This window comes from Eumetopias jubatus, unplaced genomic scaffold (assembly GCF_037043125.1).
Source record: "Eumetopias jubatus isolate StellerSeaLion01/CBP00866 unplaced genomic scaffold, mEumJub1_p1.0 scaffold_1, whole genome shotgun sequence".
Classification (NCBI taxonomy): Eukaryota; Metazoa; Chordata; class Mammalia; order Carnivora; family Otariidae; genus Eumetopias; species Eumetopias jubatus.
This window is the reverse complement of record NW_028274807.1, coordinates 112,001,387-112,023,760: the sequence shown is the minus strand read 5'-3', so window position 1 is coordinate 112,023,760 and position 22,374 is coordinate 112,001,387. Positions and strand designations below refer to the sequence as shown.

Genomic DNA, 22,374 nt, shown 5'->3' with positions numbered 1-22,374 from the left:
CCTCCATGCATGGCTCTCCTGGAACCCTGGCCTCAAGAGTGCTGTCATCGGCATTTAAGCAGACACAGAACTAGGAGAATGACCCTAGAGGACTGTCCTGACTACAGAACCTACCACGCCCCTACCCTTTCAGTGGCTTTCATCACCCAGCCCCTACGGGTCCCTGCAGACCCAGCATCGCTCTGCCCAGAACCTAGGGATCCTTGTCTCTGGCCCCACACACTCTTTCAGACCCTGTTCTTGCATATGCTGTTCCGTGTGTGTAGGAATGCTCATTCCCTCCTGCTCATCAGGGTGAACGCTGCTTATCCTCCCAGATTTCATTCAGGGCTCCCCTTGTCCAGCTTCTTCCTTCCCGATAGTCCCCGCAGTTAATTGACAGCCCCTCCCCAATTCTCCCATGGTATCCTGTACATGTCAGAATGGTTGCCCTTCCCTGTTATATCCATTAACACTTCCTTCTTTCCCTCTGGACTGAGAACGCCTTGAGCTCAGAAACTCCATCTTATCAAAGTTCAGACCTCTCCTCAACCCCGGGCCTGGAACATAGTAACTGTGCTCTGGATGGGTATTATCATTGTCATGGAGGTATGACTGAATTATTCTGCTCAGAACAAAGAAAAAGCCACTCTCAAGCTGAGAATCAAGCTTTTGTCATAAAAAAATAACCCCAGGGCGCCTAGGTGGCTCAGTCGGTTAAGCGTCTGCCTTCGGCTCAGGTCATGATCCCAGAGTCCTGGGATCAAGTCCCACATCGGGCTCCCTGTTCGGTGGGGAGCCTGCTTCTCCCTCTGCCGCTCCCCCTGCTTGTGGTCTCTCTCTCTGACAAATAAATAAATAAAATCTTTAAAAAAATAAACAACCCCAGAACTTATTGGTAATACCCAGAAACCTTGGTAAGTAATATACATGCATGATTTCACTTGGTCCTCAAAACAACTGACCCAAGTGCTCACGACTGCCCTTGCCTTACATGCTGCTCTGTCTTCACCAGACTTCAGGGAGGCTTCTCTCCTCCCCCAGGCCCCTGACCTCTGCTTGCCCCCAAGCCTGAGCAAGCACGGAAGTGTCCCTTTATTAGCTTATCCGGGGAATCGGCTGACCACAGGGAGACACATTTCCTGTCAGACCCTGGCGAGCATGCCATGTGCTTGCCCAACGTCCCATCGCTGCCAAGCTCTGCTTAGCCCAGCCTGGAAAAGAAAAGCCTTTTCTGTTTGTTTCTGAGACGCCTGCAGATTCCTGAGATTGGAGATTCTCGTGTTGCAATAGTCCTTTTGAATAAAGTTTTTCCTTATCTAAGTCTGTTTTTTTTAACCTGACACAACTTTATGATATAGAAACTATGATTAGCTCCTTGCGTGTAAGAAAGAAGAAAATGAGGCTTAGAAAAAATAAACTTTCCCAGAGCCGCATAAACAGCAAATGAAAAATATGGGATCTAAACCCAGATCATCTGCCTGTTTGAGGGTAAGAGTCCCACTCTCACCCACGGTGCTTCAAACCTCACTAATTCTAACAGCATCCAGGAAGGGAGGCTTTGGGATGCTAATCTCAAGTTCCTATGTAGAACTGAAAGCATGAGAATTTTGTTATTTTTTTAAATGTCACAATTTATCCTGTTCATTCATTCATGTTAACCTGAATTAGTGCAAATGATCAATTAAAATATCGTAATCAAAATCAGCATTTTTATATAATCTTTCAAAGCACCTATATGAAGACAACCACACCCAATGTCCCTTCCCTCCCTCCCCCCCCCCCCCGCATTCCCCCAACCCCCCACCCCCCACCCCGTTGCTCACTCCTCGGCTTTTTCCTTCTACTCGCTGACATTATCCCCTCTGTGTAGAAAAAGCCGGAATGCAGAGGCAGATTTCTATAATCCTCAGGGTTAAAAACGAAGAGGAAAGAAAAGGCAGGTTCCTGAGCTCTCTGGCTTGCCTGCAGCAAGCAAGGCGGCTAACCCTCCCATTCCCCGCCCCCCCAATCACCGCTCACCGGTGCTGCCACCCATTTCGAGCTTACACTGGCAGAACATGCGACCTGATGTGGAAATCAGTCTTGACATGCGTCAAACCCCTTTAGTAGCCACAACCCGTAGGGTAGTTGTGCTATTATTGTCGTCCTTATTGAGAAGTGAAGAAACTGAGGCATGAAGAGCTTGAGCAAGAAGCCCAAGGTCACGGAGTGAGTCAGTGGCAGGGCTGCCATTAAACCCAGGACTCCTGGCTGCCTCCCAGCCCCTGGCACCTCACTGCCCCATCCCCCCACCTCTCAAAGGGGAAGGCTCTGCTGTGGCCCCACGTCAGCTCTGCTCCTTTCCACTGGCCAGGCAGAGCTTCAGCTCCTTCTGAAGAAAGCTTCATGAACTGAGTTCAATGAAAATCAATGGCAGATGTTGAGCCAAGGAGGAAAAACCACTGGAAGCTGATGTCAATGATCTGTAGCTGAAAATGCTGTGATCTAGTCCACTTTTAACTACATGTGTCTTCTCTGGCCAGGCTTCTTCAGGAGTGTTTTGGGATCACTATTTCGGTGTGTGGCACTTCCTGGGACAGGGGAAGGAGAACAGGGTGCCTAGACATTCAGTAACTGTGCAGCATGGAAAAGCTTCTCAGTGTCCTCCCCAGTAAATGAAAGTCAGGCTGTGGCTAAGTTCTTCTCTAGTGCTATCATGTTCTAGTTAGGGGATCGTCAGAAGTAGCCTGAGTTATTAACATCTCGATCCACAGAGCTTAGCTCCTTTGGAGAGCTTTTAAAAATCCCAGTGTCCAAGCCCCACTTGCAGAAAAATACTGATTTAATTAAAGGAGATTGGAGCCCAGGCATTGGTGGCTTCCAAAAACAAAAAAAAATCACCAGGTGATTCTAATAGGGAAGCCGGTTTGAGAACCTCTGCTCTGGAGTGTTCTCAAACTTGAGTATTCATCAAAAATACCTGGAGGGCTTGTTCCCACCCCAGAGTTTCTGATTCAGAAGGCTTGGGCGTGGGGCATCTCAAGTAAGTTCCCAAGAAATGCTGAAGCTGCTGGCTCAGAGTCTACACGTTGAGAACTCCAAAAGTTTCCACATGCTCTGAAATGGTATATATAGTCAGAGGAGTATTTTTCTCCCTGCCCTGGGGAGAAAGCTCACAGATTTCATTAGATTCTCAAAGAGATCCATAACTCCAGAAAGATTAAGAGCCAGAAGTAGAGTCAAATCATTAAATTTAAAGCTTTTTGTAGGCAGGGTTTCACGGGAGAGGATTTTGCAACTTTTTCAGTCTTAATGTAGCCCCAGGGGTGTGTGTGTGTGTGTGTGTGTGCATGAATTACCTGCGCATTGCTGGGCTATAAGATAGCAACATACTGACCAGTCTATACTCGGTTTCCCACCCCAAATTTGCACTTGGGACATCAGGTTGAGGAAGAGGGTAAATATGACAACTTTCCTGAGAACCAAATGTGAATTTTGTGGAGAGGGAGAGGGAGAATGCCCAGTGATACCATTGAAACAGAAATAAAACCTCTACAGATAATCATGCTGTCTCATGCTCATTGACGTTGGGGCCATAAACTTGAGAAAATGAGTGTTGTGCCATAACAATTACCCTGAGGATCAGTTAAATAACATTTTATCTGCATGAGTTATCCTCTCATTCAGAATGTGGCATGGGAAGTTCATACATAAACTTTAATGTATATGATCTTTCATCCTTTCAAATTTTCTATTTTTGTGAATGTTTTCCTATATACACAATACATTAGAACAGTCATATATGCATATAGCTTATAAATAAGGAAATAAACAGGCAAACATATATACATTTCATGATAAAAAGTTTGGAGACTACTCACCAGGTGTGGTGGTCCTCAAACTTTAGAGTGAGCCAGAATCACCCGGAAGCTTGCTAAGTAAATGCAAATTCCCAGCCCTCACCCTCCTTCAGATTCAGGAAAGTCAGAGAAATTCACATTTTACACTAAGATCTTAGGATATTCTGAGGCAGGTGATCCACTGACTCCACTATGAATCTTATTCTGAGAATGCCTTAATTTTTCTTTTGTTTTCTTTTTCTTTTGTTTTCTTTTTTTTTTTTTGCTCTGTACTTTAAAAAAAACCCTCATTCTCACCCCAAAACCACAGATCTTCCTGGCAACGTGTATATATAAGTGAGTGCAAAGAGGAAACAAAAATTGCAGTCTCCTGTCTTTCTAATTCCCCCTCGTGGTACCCCATCCCTTAGCCAGTCTGCACGGTGATTGGGGGGGGCGGGGTGGGGATTGAGAGAGGGGCTGGTCACCACGCCCTGGCAGAGCTAGCTGCTGCCCTCTAGTGGCGGCTCAGCGCACCGGCTCACCCAGGGGGCAGTTTCTCAGAAGACAGGTTTGGCCGTCTTTCTAAGTATCTCCCCATAAAGAAATATTTTCCAAGAGCCTCATCAATTTAAGACCCGCAAGTGTGAGCAAACAAGTCAACAAAAATGGCACTGTCCAAAGGAAGGGTTGCAGTGTGAAAAACAATATTCTCACAAACATATTCTTCCATTCAACAAATATTTTTAAAATATTTTTGAACAGTCTACCGGGCATCGATCAAGGTGCTAGTCATAAAAGAAACAAAAATCCCTGTTCTCACGGCACTGATAGGCTAATGGGAAGAGACAATGAAGAAGTGAATTATCTCTTAACTGTTACATAGTGGTAAGTGCTGTGGAGAAAAATAGGGCCTGGGAAGAAGAGAGGGAAAAGCTCACAAAAACGGAGGAAATGAACATTTATTGACCACCATTTATTTATTTACTGGTTACTCTATATAAGTCAGTTTTCTGAATCTTCAACTCTCTCTCACTGCTCCCCCCCTTTTTTTATAATAGCCAATTTTACATGTAAAGAAAAACTGTAAGAGACTTGGCTAAGGCCACTGTGTTAATTAATAGCTGCAGCATGGAACTCCTTAACTGGTTGGAGGAATGAAGCCCCCGGCAAATTTGTAAAGGAGACTGCCCACACATGCCCTTTCTTAATGCTCACACACCCACCTCTCCAGGACTGGCAATGCTGCGTGGAATGTGCTGGACCTCACCCTTCCCCGTTGGGGCTTCCCTCTTATTCTCTCAAACTCTTATTTTACTCTATGCTAATTCCATAAATGGATTCTCTTCCCAGAGTGTAAGGGATTACTGATTTTTTTTTTCAAGATTGTATTTATTTACTTGAGAGAGAGAGAAGGAGCAGGGGCCGTGGCAGTGGGAGAAGCAGGCTCCCCACTGAGCAGGGAGCAAGATGCAGAGCTTGATCCCAGACTCCAGGATCATGACCTGAGCTGAAGACAGACACTTAACCAACTAAGCCACCCAGGCGCCCCGGGATTACTGATTATTAATCACTTGCTAATCCTGTAAATTAATTTTCTCCATTTATGCCCAGTTAGTCATCATCATTACCCGAGTAAGATACTTGAGTGGGACCTTTTTCTGGAATAGTCCCTAAATCTCAATGGTGGAAATGTCAGTCCCCCTGGTTGGGCAGTGATGAACGTGCTTGCTGAAATTATACCTCTTTGGGGGATTAGAGTCATAGTTAAAATATCGGTTTCTCATTCTCCAGTCTATTATAACTATTGGATTCTCAAAAAATGCTATAAGAAAAAGAGTGTGTTCTTGTGTACATGACACAAATCCACCTATCTCCTCAATGTAGAACATCTGTTCAAACACTAAGAAAGATTATAGAATGGGAGGATTTTAGTGCCAGGAGAAAATGAGCATTTTATAGCTAAGGAAAATAACAAATGATACCCAGGAAAGTTAAGTGGATTTCCAGAGATTACAATTACAATTGACCCTTGAACAGTACAAGTTTGAACTGCCTGGGTCCACTTATACATGGTCTGTTTGTTTTTAATAAATACAGTACAGTACTGTAAATGTGTTTTCTCTTCCTTATGATTTTCTTTTTATAATGTTTTCTTTTCTCTAGCTTACATTATTCTAAGAATACATATAACATATGAAATATGTGTTAATTTGCTGTTTTTGCTATTGGGAAGGCTTCTGGTCAACAATAGGCTATTAGTAGTTAAGTTTGGGGGGAGTCAAAAGTTTTCTGCAGACTTTTAACTGCACTGGGGGTTGGCGCCCCCAATTCCATGTGTTGTTCAAGGGTCAAGTGTATATCTGTCATTTCTGATAGAGCTGGCCCTAGCGCCTGACTTCCAAGACTGAGGTTGTAGGGGAGTTTGTTTGGTTTTTTTGTCTATCCATCTTCAACTCTCATTCTTTGAGGATGTTAAGAAAACAGATTGAATTGAATAGAAAGACTCAATACTATAAAGATTTCAATTCTGCCTAAATGACTCTAAAAGTGTCAGGGTACCACAATAAACACACAGATACACCCTCGGAAGAAATAGTGACGCCCAGTTCCTGGAACACAGTGGGTCGTCAACAAGTATATTGTTTTGTGCTCCCATGCCTTCTTTACCAGTGCCACATCCCCAGGATGCTCTGCCTGCTGCCCCATCTTACTTCCTCACCAGCAAGCCCCAAGCAATCTCTCTCGCTCGTCAACTCTGTTGGCACACACTCGATGCTAAATACATAGTAGGATATTATCTTCTTGGAGGCAGAGGCCATGATATCAATTTCTTCCTAGCCTCACGGCACCAAATAGTCCCTTGTCCTCAGAGGGGGCCACCAACTTCTCTCCATTCCAGTTCATCTTCACTTTTCTGCCTGTTTTCCTTAGGTCATTCTACTATTGGAAATCTCTCCATGGCTTCCATTATACAGGCTAAAGTCCAACTCTGGAACAGAGCATTCGAGCCCCTTCGAGGATTATCTCCATCTGTTTTATTTATTTACTCACCTCCTGCCTCATGGCCTTCCTACACTCTCCCTCCAAAGACGTGGACCTTCTCAGCACTCAAAATTTGGGGCTTTCATGTATGCTGTTTCCCTGAAATGCCTGGGAAATTCCTCAAAGCTAAGGCTCACACTCCATGTCTTATTTGAGGTTGTTCACTCCTCTTCTTCATTCCCTACACTGAGCTCCCAATTTTGTAATTACTCTTTTTTTTTTATGTCAGCCTCTTCTTTCTTATTCTTTTTTTTTTTTAAGTATTTTATTTATTTATTTGACAGAGAGACACAGCGAGAGAGGGAACACAAGCAGGGGGAGTGGGAGAGGGGGAAGCAGGCCTCCTGCGGAGCAGGGAACCCCATGTGGGGCTCGATCTCAGGACCCTGGGATCATGACCTGAGCTGAAGGCGGACACTTAACTGACTGAGCCACCCAGGTGCCCCTCTTCTTTCTTATTCTTACAGAGATATACTAGCACAGGAAATCCTTTGATCAGCAGGATTGCAATGAATGGGGCTGGCTTCAGGACATGTCCTATGCAATTACAGAGGGCCCCACCCTCACAGAAGCCCCACAGTTTAATGCTCTAATGTCAATTCTTAATCCATTTGAGCAAGGCCCCATGTTTTCATTCTGCACTGGGTCCCACAAATTATGTAGCCGGTCCTGCCAATGAGTACATGATGCATACTTTCCAACTTTCCCAGTTCCCTGCGACTTCCCCAATTTTAATACTGAAAGTCCTGAGTCTTGGGAAACCCTTCTGTCCCAAGCAAACCAGGACACTTCGTCACCCTATTTCTGGTCCTCAAACTGCAAACATAGGAGGTATGCATCACTTTGTTCAATTTCTAATATGACCTATTGTCTTACAAGCAGAAGGGTCCATATAGGACATATAAAACTTGATGGTAAACTCTGTGACCCCCGTAAATTATTATTTCTAAACACAACTTATACATCTCTGTGAACTACAGTTAAGGCTTTATCATCTCACACTTTTAAGTTACTACAAGGGACCTATTTCAAAGGACAGCCTATAGGAAAGAATTGCAAATTCTAAGGTCAATGGAAGAGTTTCAGTGAGTCTATGAGCCATCTGGAATTAACTGTAAAACGTGTACGGGAGCAACTTACTGTGAACAACACCTAAAGTTTTGATCAGTTTCTCAAAGCCATCCAAGTCAGTGAAAAAATAAAATGCATTGGCTAATTGTTTTGGTGAATCTTGAAATTTGGGGGCATTCCAGAGAAAGTTCTAAGGAGTTCTGCTTTGAGGACCCTAATGTACCAGACCTTCTGAGGCATACCTGGAATAAACCCATTCTGTTTTAGGGCCAGAATTCACAGCCCATCTAGCTCTAGTGACCAGAAACTCGTCCAAAAAGTCTTTCTAACATGACATAATGTGTCTGATCTTAATTTTATATTCATTTTAATCCATTGCATATATTAAACTCTTCTGGGCAACAAGGCAGATAGCAGAAATTCTGTAGATTTTAACCTTACATGTACAATACCTTCATATGTGCCCTCAATGGAAGATAAGTAAATTTTATATCCAGGACCTTTGATATCCACACAATATTGATTGTAATTTTAAAAAACCTCTGTCCTAAGGGAAAAAAATCCTAAATTCGGCAGCTATCATTTTTTAATTGAAAATACAAATACACGAATTTTCAAGATTGCAATCCTAAAAGAAAAAAAGGGGGGGGGGACTTGGATACACTATAAATGTACAAGTCCCAGCTGTGAGCTAGTTTGGCGGCAATGCCTGTCACCCCATTGATTGGTGACAGATTTGTTTACTCAACCAAATCATCTGGGAAGTTCCTCATCCCCTATTTTGCAGCCAGCCCTTCTTCCCTGTCTGTCCCTTCTGAAACTACTCACTTACTTGGGAAATACAATGGGGATATAGTGGTCAGCAAAACAGACCAAGTGGCCCGCTTTGTGCCTTTATCAACTTATGCTGCCCCCAACAGTGCATTAAGGGTTCCCGTTTCCCCATATCCTAGCTAACACGTGGTGTCCTCAGTCTTTTTCATTTTGCAGTTTGATAGAAATGAAATGGTAGATCACTACTATCTAATTTCCATTTTCCTGATTAGTAATGAAGTTGGCAAGCTATTTGGCACGCAGTTCCCTGTCCTATACATTTTCAATTCATATCCTTGGCCCGTATTTCTATAGGACTGTTTTTCTCATTAACATGCAAGTTTGTTGTATATTCCAGATACTAGCTTAGGTCTGGTTCTCAGAAGCAGACCCTGATCAAGGGCTCATGTACAAGTGACTTACTAAAGAAGTACTATTTAAGAAAGGATTTTTCAAGGAATTGAGTATTTACAAGGGAAACTGGTAAGAGAGTGAGGTAAACAGGACAGGGAAAGGGAGGAAACAAAGCAAGCGTGTGCTCTCAGGCCAAGTCATGTAGAAGGTAGTCTGTGCCTAATCCCACAGGAGACTTTGAAATGTAAGTTACATACCCACCTGCCACTGGCTAAAGGTCATGTTGTAGAATGTAAATTCCTATGCAGCTAGCTCTCTGCACATGTGGGACCAAAGTGACTGCGATCCTTTTTAAAAGAGTCACAGATATTAGCTGTTGGAAGCAAAAACACAGCAGCGTGGGAGATGGGGTGCACAAAACAGTAAAAAGGAATCTAAGGCTATCTGGGTGGAGAACTGACATCACTCACTATAGACAACAGTATTATGAAAATATCAATTTCACTATTAATTCAAGAAATACAAACTGGGGGAAAAAAGGAAATACAGGCTGTAACAGTAAGGTATTTTCTATCTATACAGACTTAAGAGTTAGTCAAAAGTTCTCACCACACAAAAAAAAAAGTAGCTATGTGAGGAGATACATGTATTAACTAACCTTATTGTGGTAATCATTTTCCAGTATATATATATATATATATATATATATATATATATATATATATATACATAAAATCACTACACTGTATGTCAATTATATCTTGATAAAGCTGGAAGAAAAACAGAAGAGACTAATTTGTATATTTATTGATAGGAAATACATTTTTCATTCAATTTTTGAACTTCATATATTCTACATATCTTCCCAAATATTTTATGGAATGTACAGTGGGGGAAAAAAAACCCCAAAATGTTAATGTTTATTCAAATCGGATTTATTTTTATTTTTGAAATTGCATGTTTGTAGGAAAACTCCTCAATCTTCAAAACAAAACAAAACAAAGAGGCAGTATTCAGCTCCAGATTGGCAATGATGAGACAGTCCTTTGCATTTGTTGTTATTGGAAGTATAAATTGGTACCGTCCTTCCTTTCAAAAATATTTAACAGAATCTATCAAAATTTAAAATCGCATGATGTAATGATTTTTTCTTGGAATTTATCCTCCAGCCATATTCACACGAAAATGGGCTGGTTACTGTAGCACTATCTATAAAGGCAAAAACTAAAAACTGGCTAGCAATAGGGGACATCCATATAAAACATTAGTTGTTCAAAATAATCCAGATATACAACTCTATGTCCTGGCATGGAAAGATGCCCATGAAATATTGGATATATTTGTTGCTTACTGTGTAACCTCATGAAAAAGATTTAACCTCTTAAATTCTTCATCTATAAAGTAAGGATAATATTGAAATGATAGGGTCACTATGCAGATTAAATTAGATAATACATATCAAGTGTTTTTGCGTGGTGCTTGGCACATAGTAAATGATCAGTAACTATTAGTAATATCATTATTATTATTAAGAGAAAAAATGAGGGCGCCTGGGTGGCTCAGTCGTTAAGCATCTGCCTTCGGCTCAGGTCGTGATCCCGGGGTCCTGGGATCGAGCCCCGCATCGGGCTCCCTGCCCCGCAGGAAGCCTGCTTCTCCCTCTCCCACTCCCCCTGTTTGTGTTCCCTCTCTCGCTGTGTCTCTGTCAGATAAATAAAATCTTTAAAAAAAAATAGAGAGAAAAAATGAAAGCTTAAAAATAGCATGTATCATTATTTTTCTTGTTAAAAAAATCCAACTTCTAGGAAAAAAATCTTATATATTTTTTTAAAGTGTGAGACTTGGGGGATAGAGAAGTTCCACTTTTTACCTTATACATGTTGGTATTTATAACATTTTCAACAAGCAGTGCATGTTACATTGGCAGTGCTGATGAAATACGGTTTTTAAAAAGAATGCATGAGGCTACATCAAAATAAAAAGCTTCTGCACAGCAAAGACAACAATCAACAAAAGTAAGACAAGCTACTGCATGGGAGAAGTTATCTGCAAATGATACATCTGGTAAGGGGTTAGTATTCAAAATATAGAAAGAACTTATACAACTGAACAGCAAAAAAATGAATAATCCAACTAAAATGGGTAGAAGACATGAACACACATTTCTCCAAAGAAAACATACAGATGGCCAACAGCCACATGAAAAGATGCCCAACATCACTCATTATCAGGGAAATGCCAATCAAAACCACAATGAGATATCACCTCACACCTGTCAGAATGCCTAAAATCAACAACACAAAAACAAGTGTTGGTGAACATGTGGAGAAAAAGGAAGCCTCGTGCACTGTTGATGGGAATGCAAACTGGTGCAGCCACTGTGGAAAACACTATGAAGGTTCCTCAAAAAACAAAAAATAGAACTACCCTATGATCCAGTAATCCCACTACTGAATATTTACCCAAAGAATTATGAAAACTAATTTGAAAAGATGCATGCACCCCCATGTTTATTACAGCATGATTTACAACAGCCAAATAATGTAAGCAGCCCAAGTGTCCACGGATGAAATGGATAAAGAAATGGTGGTATACACATACACTAGAATATTACTCAGCCATAAAAAAGAATGAAATCTTGACATTTGCTACAACATGGATGGACCTAGAGGGTATAATGCCAAGTGAAATAAGCCAGAGAAAGACACCATATGATTTCATTTGTATGTGGAAATTAAGAAACAAAACAAAGAAAAAAGAGGCAAACAAAAAAACAGACTTAACTAGAGAACAAACTGATGGTTACCAGAGGGGAGGTGGGGGGGGGACAATGGGTTAAACAGGTGATGGGGATTAAGAGTACACTTATCGTGATGAGTACTGAGTTAAAAGAGAATTGTTCCATCACTACTACACTGTATACCTGAAATTAATGTAACACTGTACATTAATTATCCTGGAATTAAAAAAAAATTTTTTTTAAAAACAAATGCATGAGACTTAAGGCTCAGGAATGTTGGTAAGCTATTCCCACCAGCATCTCTTCTGTTGTTTAGCTCCTGCTTGAAAACACTCTTTAACTAGTGCTCTCACCTAATGTTTCTGTGGACAAAGATAGGACAACAGTGAGAATCAGGGGACTCACGCGACAGAGAAAATATAGTCACAAGCCCACACTCAGAATGAACAAGCTGTTCTTAGTTTAGATAACAAGAAGCCACGCTATAATGTTAACACAGGAAAGACCGAGAATCCTATAGTTCTGGCATCTCAGTCAAATCTGTGAGGGTGTTGGGAGGACAGTGTGATTAAAAAAAATTATATATATTATATATGTCATATATATAAGATGTAAATTATATATATACACACACTAAAAAAAAAAAAAAAACTCAGTGGGTTGCTTCAAATAAAGAGGAAACCAGGAGTCTGTGGATATTTAGGATATTGAAGACCAGACATGTGAGGCCAAACGACGTTGGCCTACAAAACTGTCTTTCTTTCATTGTCTGCCAGGAGAGTTACATAAGCCCTTCTTTGGTACCACCCAAAGCCTTGAGTAAAAGGAACACACGCAAATAACGAAAAGACAAAGGCTCCAAGTGGAAATTCAATTGTATTTATTTTTCTTATACAGAATCAGAGAAGTAAAAACCAGTACCAAACTCCAGGTAAAATGGTTTGATATGATTGATTTGGCTGCATACCTTCTGCAGGCAGAGCATTCTAAATTAAAAATAAACACACATATGTCATATTACAAAACGTAGAAGTAAATTTTTTAAAAAGTTAAAGTACTAGCACATAAATGATGTAGTATGTTAGGGAAACGGTCTCTGTCAATCGCCCATTTTCCCAATTAAATTAATCTACAATTTCCTTTTTTTAACAGCTTATTTTTTTTCATAAAAGTTGTACTTTCAGAAGTTACTTTCTAATTTTGTCGTTAAGAACACAACTTATAATTAGCAACACTTCTCTCACCTTCTACAGAGAGCTTTTCTACCACGCCGGGGTCAAGAGCAACCCCCACCCCCCCGCCTGCCCCGCACATTAACTGTTTTACTTTGCTTCCTGCATGTTGTGCAATCAGTGAAAGAAATGGCATCTCACATCCTAAATACTCTGGTGAAACACTAACAATTACTTGGACTTAGTAGAATTGCAAACAGGTTTTGACAATATATTTACTTCAAGAAAATGTGTTCTGTCAGGATATCGATACCTTGCAAGAAAGATCTCTGAAATTGTTTTTCCATTTCAATTTTTAATATGCCTTTTCCATGGCAAAGTTATCAGATGAAATGTTGAAATTTACTGATTTAGGATTGAAAAGACAAGATATCCTGGCAGTTCTTTTATAATAAGAAATATAAATAGCACCTTATCATGAATTCGGCAGGGGTTTTTACACTTACAATAATAGGAAAAACCCTTTCAAAAGTTGTTCTTACTTTCAGATTTCTAGCTTTAGTGTTCTTTAACAAAGGCCGTATTTTATGGCCTTAAAAACATAACAAAAAAATTACATCTGGCTTTGTCTATTAGTAAACACGTAGTCATGGTTCATATTTCATTCTGGAAAATATTTGTTATGTTCATTAATAAATGTTTCAACTAATTTCACTAAAAAAATATCTTCTAGTGTTTTATAATGCCACAAGCTTACTAGGAAATTACTTCTAAAAATTCATAATACAAATCACCGATGTTTTAACTACTTTAAAAAAGAGGGGTATCTGTTTCTTTTACACTTAATAACCTGAAAAGGAGTCTATAAAAATATTTTTTTAAAAAATACAGTAACACTGCTCAGTTTTGTTATTAGGTCCCTTGTTTTTTGTTTTTCTTAGAAAGAATGTACAACTCTATTTGCAATTATTGCTCACAAAAAGAGAAAAAGAAATAGTGCTCCCTTCAATTTAGTAGCAAACACAAAACATCAACCCCGATCTCTCTCAGGGCGCTTAGAGAGAGAGAAGGAATCAGAACATATACCATGGGTCCTTCAGGAAAAAGAAATCACTTCATTGTGTTGGAAGCACAGCAGGCTTATGCTCTTGCCCACAGACACGCTCAGTGTCAGCTTGGACAGGGCGACACCAGCCCTGCCCCTCCTCCTTCCCGTAAAGTGCACCGAAGCCCTTTCTTCTACAACAAGAGTCTTTTGGTATAAAAGCTGTGGTAGAAAATCGTTGCTTTGTTCTTTTGGGCACCTCCCCTACCATCCTGCTCATCTTGCTTTTGGGGCACTAGCACTTGTCTGTCTCCATTTCCCAACTAGTATCCTTCCACTATCGACCGTGACTTTACTACTTCACCTCTGACCTTTTCACTTGCCTTCTTTCCAACCAGGGAAAATGTATTCTGCCTGTCTCTATTCTGGTAGATGGAAAAGGAACTTATTTAAGATCCCCAATAGATAAGCCCCCTTGGGAATGGAAGGTTCCTCTCAGAGACCTGAATTATTAATGTCTTTCAAAAAAGATATTAAATTCATAGATTATAAATAATGTCAGTTCAAAATATTCAACGATTGAGGACTTCATGGGTAATGCAGGCAGAGTGCACGCCAGGTGAACCTGATGCTCTCTCTCAGTCCTTAAAAGCTAATAAAAAATGTTTTTGGTTACATAAGAGGTATTGAGTACATATTTCATGCCTTTTTATACCAACTGTAGCAAACAGGGTTAAGATAATATACTTAGGAATCAATTTTACTGAATTCAGAAACACAAGTCTCCACCGTACACCCTTCAGAGGGATTTTTTTTTTTTTTTTACACGTCAGTCAGAGATCTGCTTCATCCTTCAAACAGTTTCATAGATAAGATTCTTTTAAACACTTGAAATCTGGAAAGCAAAGCTGATAAGGCTTCAGCATTAAAAAAGCAACAGTTTACTGTGTGTGCTGTCGGGTTGAAAGCTAGGTCGTCCTGATGTTTTCAGAACGGTTTCAAAAGACAAAAAAAAATACAGTCACCACTGATTTATCAAAACATTTGGCTGCCCTTTGTCATCAGCTACAAAATTATAGTGCTTTATAAAATAAACATCAAATTCTAAGCTGCAATTAAAAAAAATCCAACTTGTAATTAAAAAAAAAAGTTTTGTTTAATAAATGCTCACAATTAGTACCAAACTGGTCTCTTTCATAAGATCTGTAGGGTAGGAACTGTGACTCACATTCCTGCCCCTCTCCTGCTGGAAGGACGAGTTGTCTAGACGCTACGCAGTAAAGTAATGATGAAGGACAAACTACAATAGGACCACATGTGCCTTTGCAGATAAGAGTAAAAAGAACCATCAGAACCAGCATGGACTCAAAACTACATTGTATTCCATACAGCAGAGATGTACTATCCATACAATGATTTTTAAAGCTCGCGTTAAATATTTTTTTAAAGCATCCGGTACTACTGTCACCAACACAGTTTTTGAAACCGTCAATCAGGTCTAATTTTGTGTACATTTCCTGGACCGAGCCACCTGTCACGAGTCACTGCCTGTGGTCAGCTTTTATGGTTTATAATCAATTTGATGCATAAATTTCAACTAACACCCATCAAGCTTAGTCATGGGGCAGCAGAGAGAAAAATAGAGAAGCAATTCTGCATCCTCAGTTCTGCAGAAGAACGCTGCATAGCAAATCACGGGAATGCAGGCCTGCAGAAACTGGAAATAAGAGCATTTATCTGTTTAACTTAAGTTACTGTCAATCGAATCCAGGCAATGATGAAACTGGCCACATGGGAAGGAGGGAGCATGGAGTCATGGAGGCAGAATGTGGTACACCTGCAGACTGACTCTGCTCCATTGTTTTTTGCCAAGAGGCCCAGGAAATGTCAGGTCATGGCTGCATCCAAGTTACAATGGTAGTGATTACAGCCAGGTTAGAAAGGGCTCGCTTTTGTTCAGCGCAGACTCTACATCATTGAAGAGGGGGATCAGATCTTCGGATTCCAAAGTTCCTAGGTCAACATTTGTTCCCGGGAGACAATCAAGAAAATCAGGGAAGCGGGTCTGCTGAGGATTGATGTTCATGGGTGTCTGTCCTGCGTTTTCCCCTAGAACAGAACAGAAGATGACCATTTTAATTCCGTTTGTTAAACTCTTGAAGAGTTGACCCAATGCTCACCTTCATTTCCACAGTGCTTCCATTTAAACAGAATATTCTATTGCTGCTGGTCTAAAATAGTTCATCTCTGTGAACAATTTCAGCTACCATGTTCCTGAAACTGAGTTGGTGATGCTCACTCTTAAGAGATGCAGAGATGCCGGGTGAATCTTTATTTTGTCCTGGGTAGACAGGGCCCAGAATGGAGAAGCCCAGGAGATAGGAAAGAAGCATGCGAAGGCACTGTGGTAACGACCTGTGATCTGCGCCTTCCCATGACGGATGCATGAAGAGCTATTTTGTGAAAGAGTAGAGAGTCCTTCCCTGTAATAAATACCTTATCATACAGAGCTATTCTCTTAGGATTTCACTGTGAAGCTTATATTTACCTATGTCATCCCTCTTTATGTTCAAAGACAGTAGTGAGGAGTTTCCTTTAACCATGTTATTAAAAAGCTATCTTCATTGATGGCTCTAGGGATCATTTTCAAAGTATTTTATAAAGGGAATTCTGCAGATCACCCTACACACACACACACACACACACACACACACACACCTGGCACCCCACAACTATCTACTTTTCTTACAATGTGTATGAGTCACAATGTATGTGAGCATATGAAGGTTTTAAGAAGCCTTGTTGTAATGAGATCCGTTTTATTTTGTTTAGGCCACTATTACCTCAATCCAGTTAATCATCCAATCCTATTCTGGCAGAATTTATATCCTAATGGAACTGGAGTCCACAGAACACAGGTGAGAAAATGCTGTTCTAGGAAAATGAGGTGTCTGGGATATGACATGAAGAATATATGTTCTTTATGAATAATAGTGTAGGAGAAAACATAACTGACCTTTGTGCCAGTGGACTGGGCTTTTTAGCTGTGTGACCTTAGACACACGTAACTCATCTGACCCTCAGTGTACCCATCTGAAATTGGGATTATAGGTACCTTCTTCACATACTGGAGTAAAGCACCATAGACTGTCTGCCACACACCCGCAGTTCTGGGTATCACTCATACATACAAACTTATATAAATACAAAAATACAATAAATGTTGATTGTGCTAAGAGAAAGAAAAACCTAGGAATTCAATCATTCTTGATTACCCAATATCAGAACAACTGTCTAATTCAAATAGCCCTGATCAATTTCCTGAAGGTTTAAAATATACCTCAGAGACTGAGGAGCACTGGTTACTAAGGCCAGCTTCCACCCTAGAAATCATTTCCAAGAAACTTGTTAAATTAGCTTTTGTGTCTTTTAAGTATGGTAGCCTTCCTGAAATTGTGCATACAAATTTCATTATTCTGAACAAAAGCAGAGAAAATTCACTTTAACCAAATGCATTTTCCAAGGAGAAAAATTACATCTTTCCAAGTGATGAGGGAAACATAATCAAACTTGCATTTTGGTGATAGCAAAGCTTAATGGCTCTTCTGTAACCCATACGGTATCAGTGACTCTTGGCAGTATTTTAGAGGATTTTCATTGCAAAAGGCAGTAATTTGGAAAATTAAATCAAGTTCGACATGACCTCAACATCAGGTTTGATGTTGAGGAAATCCCAAATAACTTTCACTACCCACTAGAATGTAACAGATGGAAATGAGAATGAAAAAAAGTATCTGCCCTGAAAAACTATATGATCTCAAGTGCTGGGTGTCTTTTTTCCTCATCTCCAGTTAGAACCATTCATCTCTATTGATTTCCCATACACATTTTCTAATAACTCAAGAACGCCTTTTTTTTTTTTTAGCCAAACAAAATCTATTTTAAAGAATTTCTCTTATCCTTTCTCCTCAGACATGGAAAGCATGAGGAGACTAGTTATAAGATTCTTCGTTAAGGTTAACAATCTTAAAATAACTCTCTTTGGATCAACTTTGCAATAGCATAGTGATCTTTTTGGTCTTTAACAGTTTTATCCATTAAAAAGCAGGAGAGATAAAAATCCAGGCAATTCTTAAAAGGGCATGATTATTACAGAATATTCTGGAAGAGTGGATGACTTCCCAACCTTTGCTCTTGCTATTCCCTTTACTCTAGTCCACACCACATCCAGCTGTTGTTTCCATGTGTGATTTGCAAAGGGAGTGTGCTTAGCTGGCTTGTTTCCATTCAGCATGTGGTCAGTGAATCTAATAGACCTTTTCTAGCCACACTGGAGCTGTGCCCACCCCCCAGCTTTTCCTCATCTTATTACTGTGTTACTTTTCTTTCCTTGAGAAGGTTCATGCCTACTTCTGTGAAGAAAGACTTCACAGAATGACCCTAAACTCCACAGGCTGACAGTCCCTTAACCAGGTTAACTTGGAAGCCTAGCATTTATCAAGTTCAATTTGTCCATTACTTCAGCCTCCCAGAAGTGGGGGAAGAGAACTTTGGGCCAAACTCTGTGATCTCATGACTCCCCACAACTCCATGAAGTAAGCATGTTACTCCCACTTATAGATGAGAAATCCAAGGCCTTGGCAGGTTCTATCACTTTCCCAAAGTCACTACCAAGAAGTGGAGAAACAGAGATTCAATTTAGGTTGCCTGTCTACAAAGACTATGTTCCTTCCAGAATACCACTTAATTCTACATTTTGGCTTCAAAATATTCCCTACTTTGAGGCTATTTTTAAAAGCCATAGGGACACCTGGGTGGCTCAGTTGGCTAAGCGTCTGCCTTCAGCTCAGGTCATGATCCCAGGGTCCTGGGATGGAGTCCCACATCGGGCTCCCTGCTCAGCGGGGAGACTGCTTCTCCCTTTCCCTCTGCCCCACTCTGCTTGTGCTCTCTCTCTCTGATAAATAAATAAATAAAATCTTAAAAAAAAAAAAAAGCCATAGAATAGAATCCATCTTTTTTTTTTTTTTTTTAATGGTCAGGCTTAGATTTAGATCTCCTGAGTCTTTCTTTATTTAACTTTTGTTTTTTATCTTCACTGGCTTCCCAATGTTCAAAAGATGAAAGCAAACAATTATTAAATATAGGAAGGAGCCATTTCATAAGGCTGTTCCAAAGAGGACAAAATAAATCTCACACCAAAAAATAAAGAGAGCGATGAAGAAAGTGAGGGAGGGAGGCGGGAGGGAGGGAGGAAACTGAAGTAATAAATCGGCGAATAACAAAACAAACACTTCAAACTATTCCCGTGTGACTCCTCACAAGACAGTCTGTGCTATCCTCTAAACACATCAATGACGACCTGCAGAGAGACCCCAAAGCAGCTGCTCCAATCTACTGCGCTCCTAAGACGCCTGACTGACTCTTGACTCTGGTCTGATCAGTCGTTTAGCTTCAGAGACTATGATAAAGATGACAGTCATCCAAGAACACAGTGTAACACACACAGGCACTGTGGACAGTGGCATCGGGGAAAGGACGTCTTTTCTTTTCTTTTTTTAAAGATTTTATTCATTTATTTGACTGAGAGAGAGAGAAAGAGAGAGAGCACAAGCAGGGGGAGTGGGAGAGGGAGAAGCAGGCCTCCCGCTGAGCAGGGAGCCCGATGCGGGGCTCGATCCCAGGACCCTGGGATCATGACCTGAGCCGGAGGCAGACGCTTAACGACTGAGCCACCCAGGTGCCCCAAAACGACTTCTTTTCATCACAGGACAATTAATTTTCTGTCATCAGTGATGACAGGAGAAAGTTGCATGAATACTTCCAAATAGTGGACCCCTCAGTCATCATTTATTCTTGGTTCTAGACTATCCTCTGGGAGTTTAGGACTTTGTAATTAAATCTGGCTGTGGCTAAGAAGACCCAATCTGGCTTTGCAACTGGAGGCCTCACTACTTGAAGAGGAGAGAGGACCAGAAGACAGCCGGGGCCTGGCCTAAAGGGGGGCAGGCTGGGAACTAGGTCAAAAGTACCCTGACTCCTCTTTAACTGCTGAGGGAAGACATCGTTATCATGTTGGGACTTGCTTGGGAGCTGACAATTTAGATCTTCTGAGTGGCTTAACTTTCCAAATGCCCGCTGCCAATTGCTTCCCAAATGCAGCGAATGACATGAAAAAAAATTAGATGTGGGTAGAACTATAAACCCGTCCCACTTCTCAAGAGAAAAAGTGGCCCATACATTATAACTGAAAGGAGAACAGCATAAATATTCCACTGTGAAAGAATGGCAGGAGACAATGGCAGGAATCCAACAGTGAGCAGGGGCTATATGAAGCAAGGACAGAGGAAAGAAAGAAAGAGAGAGAGAGAGAGGGAGAGAGGGAGAGGGAGGGAGGGAGGGAGGAGAGAAAGAATTTAAAATCCTGTGCCTGTGTATAAAACTGTATTTGTATAAACTAAGGAGAAGGGACTAGAATTTATTAATAGTGCCTGGGGTTTGGGTGGCTTTTCAGGTGTCATTTTCTGTTATTGTTGAGATGAAGTGTTTCTGGTTGGACTTAGAACTGTGATGACCAAAGGGATGATATAAAAAGGCAAACACACTGCAAGGACTTGCAGGCTTTGCTCCCACCTGTGTCCATCTCGTCCACATTGCTGAGGAAGTCCTCCGGAGTCGTGGGGACACTGTAGCAGCCTAACCCCAGGCCGCTGTCTGTGCTCTGCTCCCTCGAATGATAGGGCCCTCTGGGGAGCGAAGGACAGAGAGACTTCAATGCGAGCCCACATCAAGAAATTCCAAAATCAAAACAGTCATGAAACCCCTAAACTGGTCTACTTCTGTCATGCTGCCCAACTTTCCAGGGAATGGAGGGAGGCTGACTTTGTACCTCTCTTTAATTTTCCAACATGCATACCAATGTCAGCAAGATGTAAAGACCAGGCAAATAAAACTGGCCATTCATAGTAAATTGATGCTGATTTCCTTTTTGTCTCAAAATAATAATTTGAAAACTGTGCTGCATATAGACTATGATACCATTTATGTAAATTTTTTAAAAAAAGAAAACAGTATTGAATATTGCTTATGAATGCACACATTAACAAGTAATCAGAAGTATAAAAATGTGTGTGATGGACACACACCAATTTCTGAACAGTGGCTCCCACTAGGGAGGGAAAAAGAGAAACATTTCAGTGGTGGTGGGGATGGTTTAAATATTAACTATAATACTCTAAAAAACACCAAAACAAGATCTATGGAAGTATGGTGTTGGATACCTGGGTAAATCTTATGTTATTCTTTATTATTTTTCTGTGTATTTGTAATACTTCTAAATCAACAATTTAAAAAATTCCCTTTCTTCATTATTTCAGTTACTGTTTGTTTTTACCTCTCTTTTTTACTAACTTTCATAATTGTATTTATTTGTTTGCTACAAGCTTCTACAAGGGCAGAAAAGACACAGGAAATAGACAACTGCCCTTCATTAGGATTTAAAAAGCTACAATTAAGGTTTGACTACTTCTACTGATGAACATATTTCTGGCGAAATTATCTTTTCCTTCTTGCTCAGATGTTTCATATTTTAAAAATATCTCTTTGTTTTAATTACATTTTTTATTGTAAAACAATTTTAGACCCACAGAGAAGATGTGAAAAGTGTATGGAGTTCCCGTGTGCCATTCACCCAGCTTTCCCAAGGACATCTTACACAATCGTAGTACAATTACCAACATCAGGAAATGGACAGCTTCCCTTGATCCCCACCCCAACCTCCCAGCTCCCCACCTTTCCCCAATATAAACAAAGGCCCATTATACTCTAGACCACGTAAGAAAGCAAGCAAAAATAAGTCAGTTGCTCCAAAATGTTAACTTACCCATTGAGGAAAGGATCAGAGCTATTATTAGTGATGGATCTCATGTCTGGGGTCATGGCTGGCGGGTTGACAGCAGCCTGAACGGTGGCCAGAGTCTCGGCTTCCATGGGGAGCTGTCTACAGAGGGCGGCTTCCTATAGAAATATGACAGTCACAGGGAGGGCAAGTTATTCACTCATTGTCACAAGGATCAGAGCAAAGTGTATTTCACATGAAACCTTTTCACCAAACACAAAGCACTTCATGTGTGTTCCCAATCAGTCAAAATCATCAGGAAATCATTACTGTCCTTTCTCCGGAGAAAGTCTTCCAGGCATAAGTCACTTTCTGACATTCACAAAGTTAATGAGAAGCTCAGCGAGTATCTACCTCAGGACACTTAGGTAGCAACTGTCCCACCCATCCAAGTGTTTAAATACCCAAGTCACATAAAGGTGTCAAGACACTTTCTT

At 40.7% G+C, this 22,374-nt stretch overlaps 1 protein-coding gene across 1 annotated transcript in view; it reads right to left on the bottom strand.

The window, feature by feature from the left end:
* Positions 1-15,197: 15,197 nt before the first annotated feature.
* The window catches only part of WWTR1 (WW domain containing transcription regulator 1), a 130,350-nt gene continuing 123,173 nt past the window's right edge, over positions 15,198-22,374 (bottom strand). The window contains exons 5-7 of the mRNA XM_088020984.1: positions 21,923-22,056; positions 20,674-20,786; positions 15,198-16,149 (exon numbers count right to left, since the gene is read on the bottom strand). Of these exons, the coding sequence (XP_087877110.1) occupies positions 15,965-16,149; positions 20,674-20,786; positions 21,923-22,056 (432 nt within the window). The 3' untranslated portion in view covers positions 15,198-15,964. The remainder of the gene's footprint in view (positions 16,150-20,673; positions 20,787-21,922; positions 22,057-22,374) is intronic.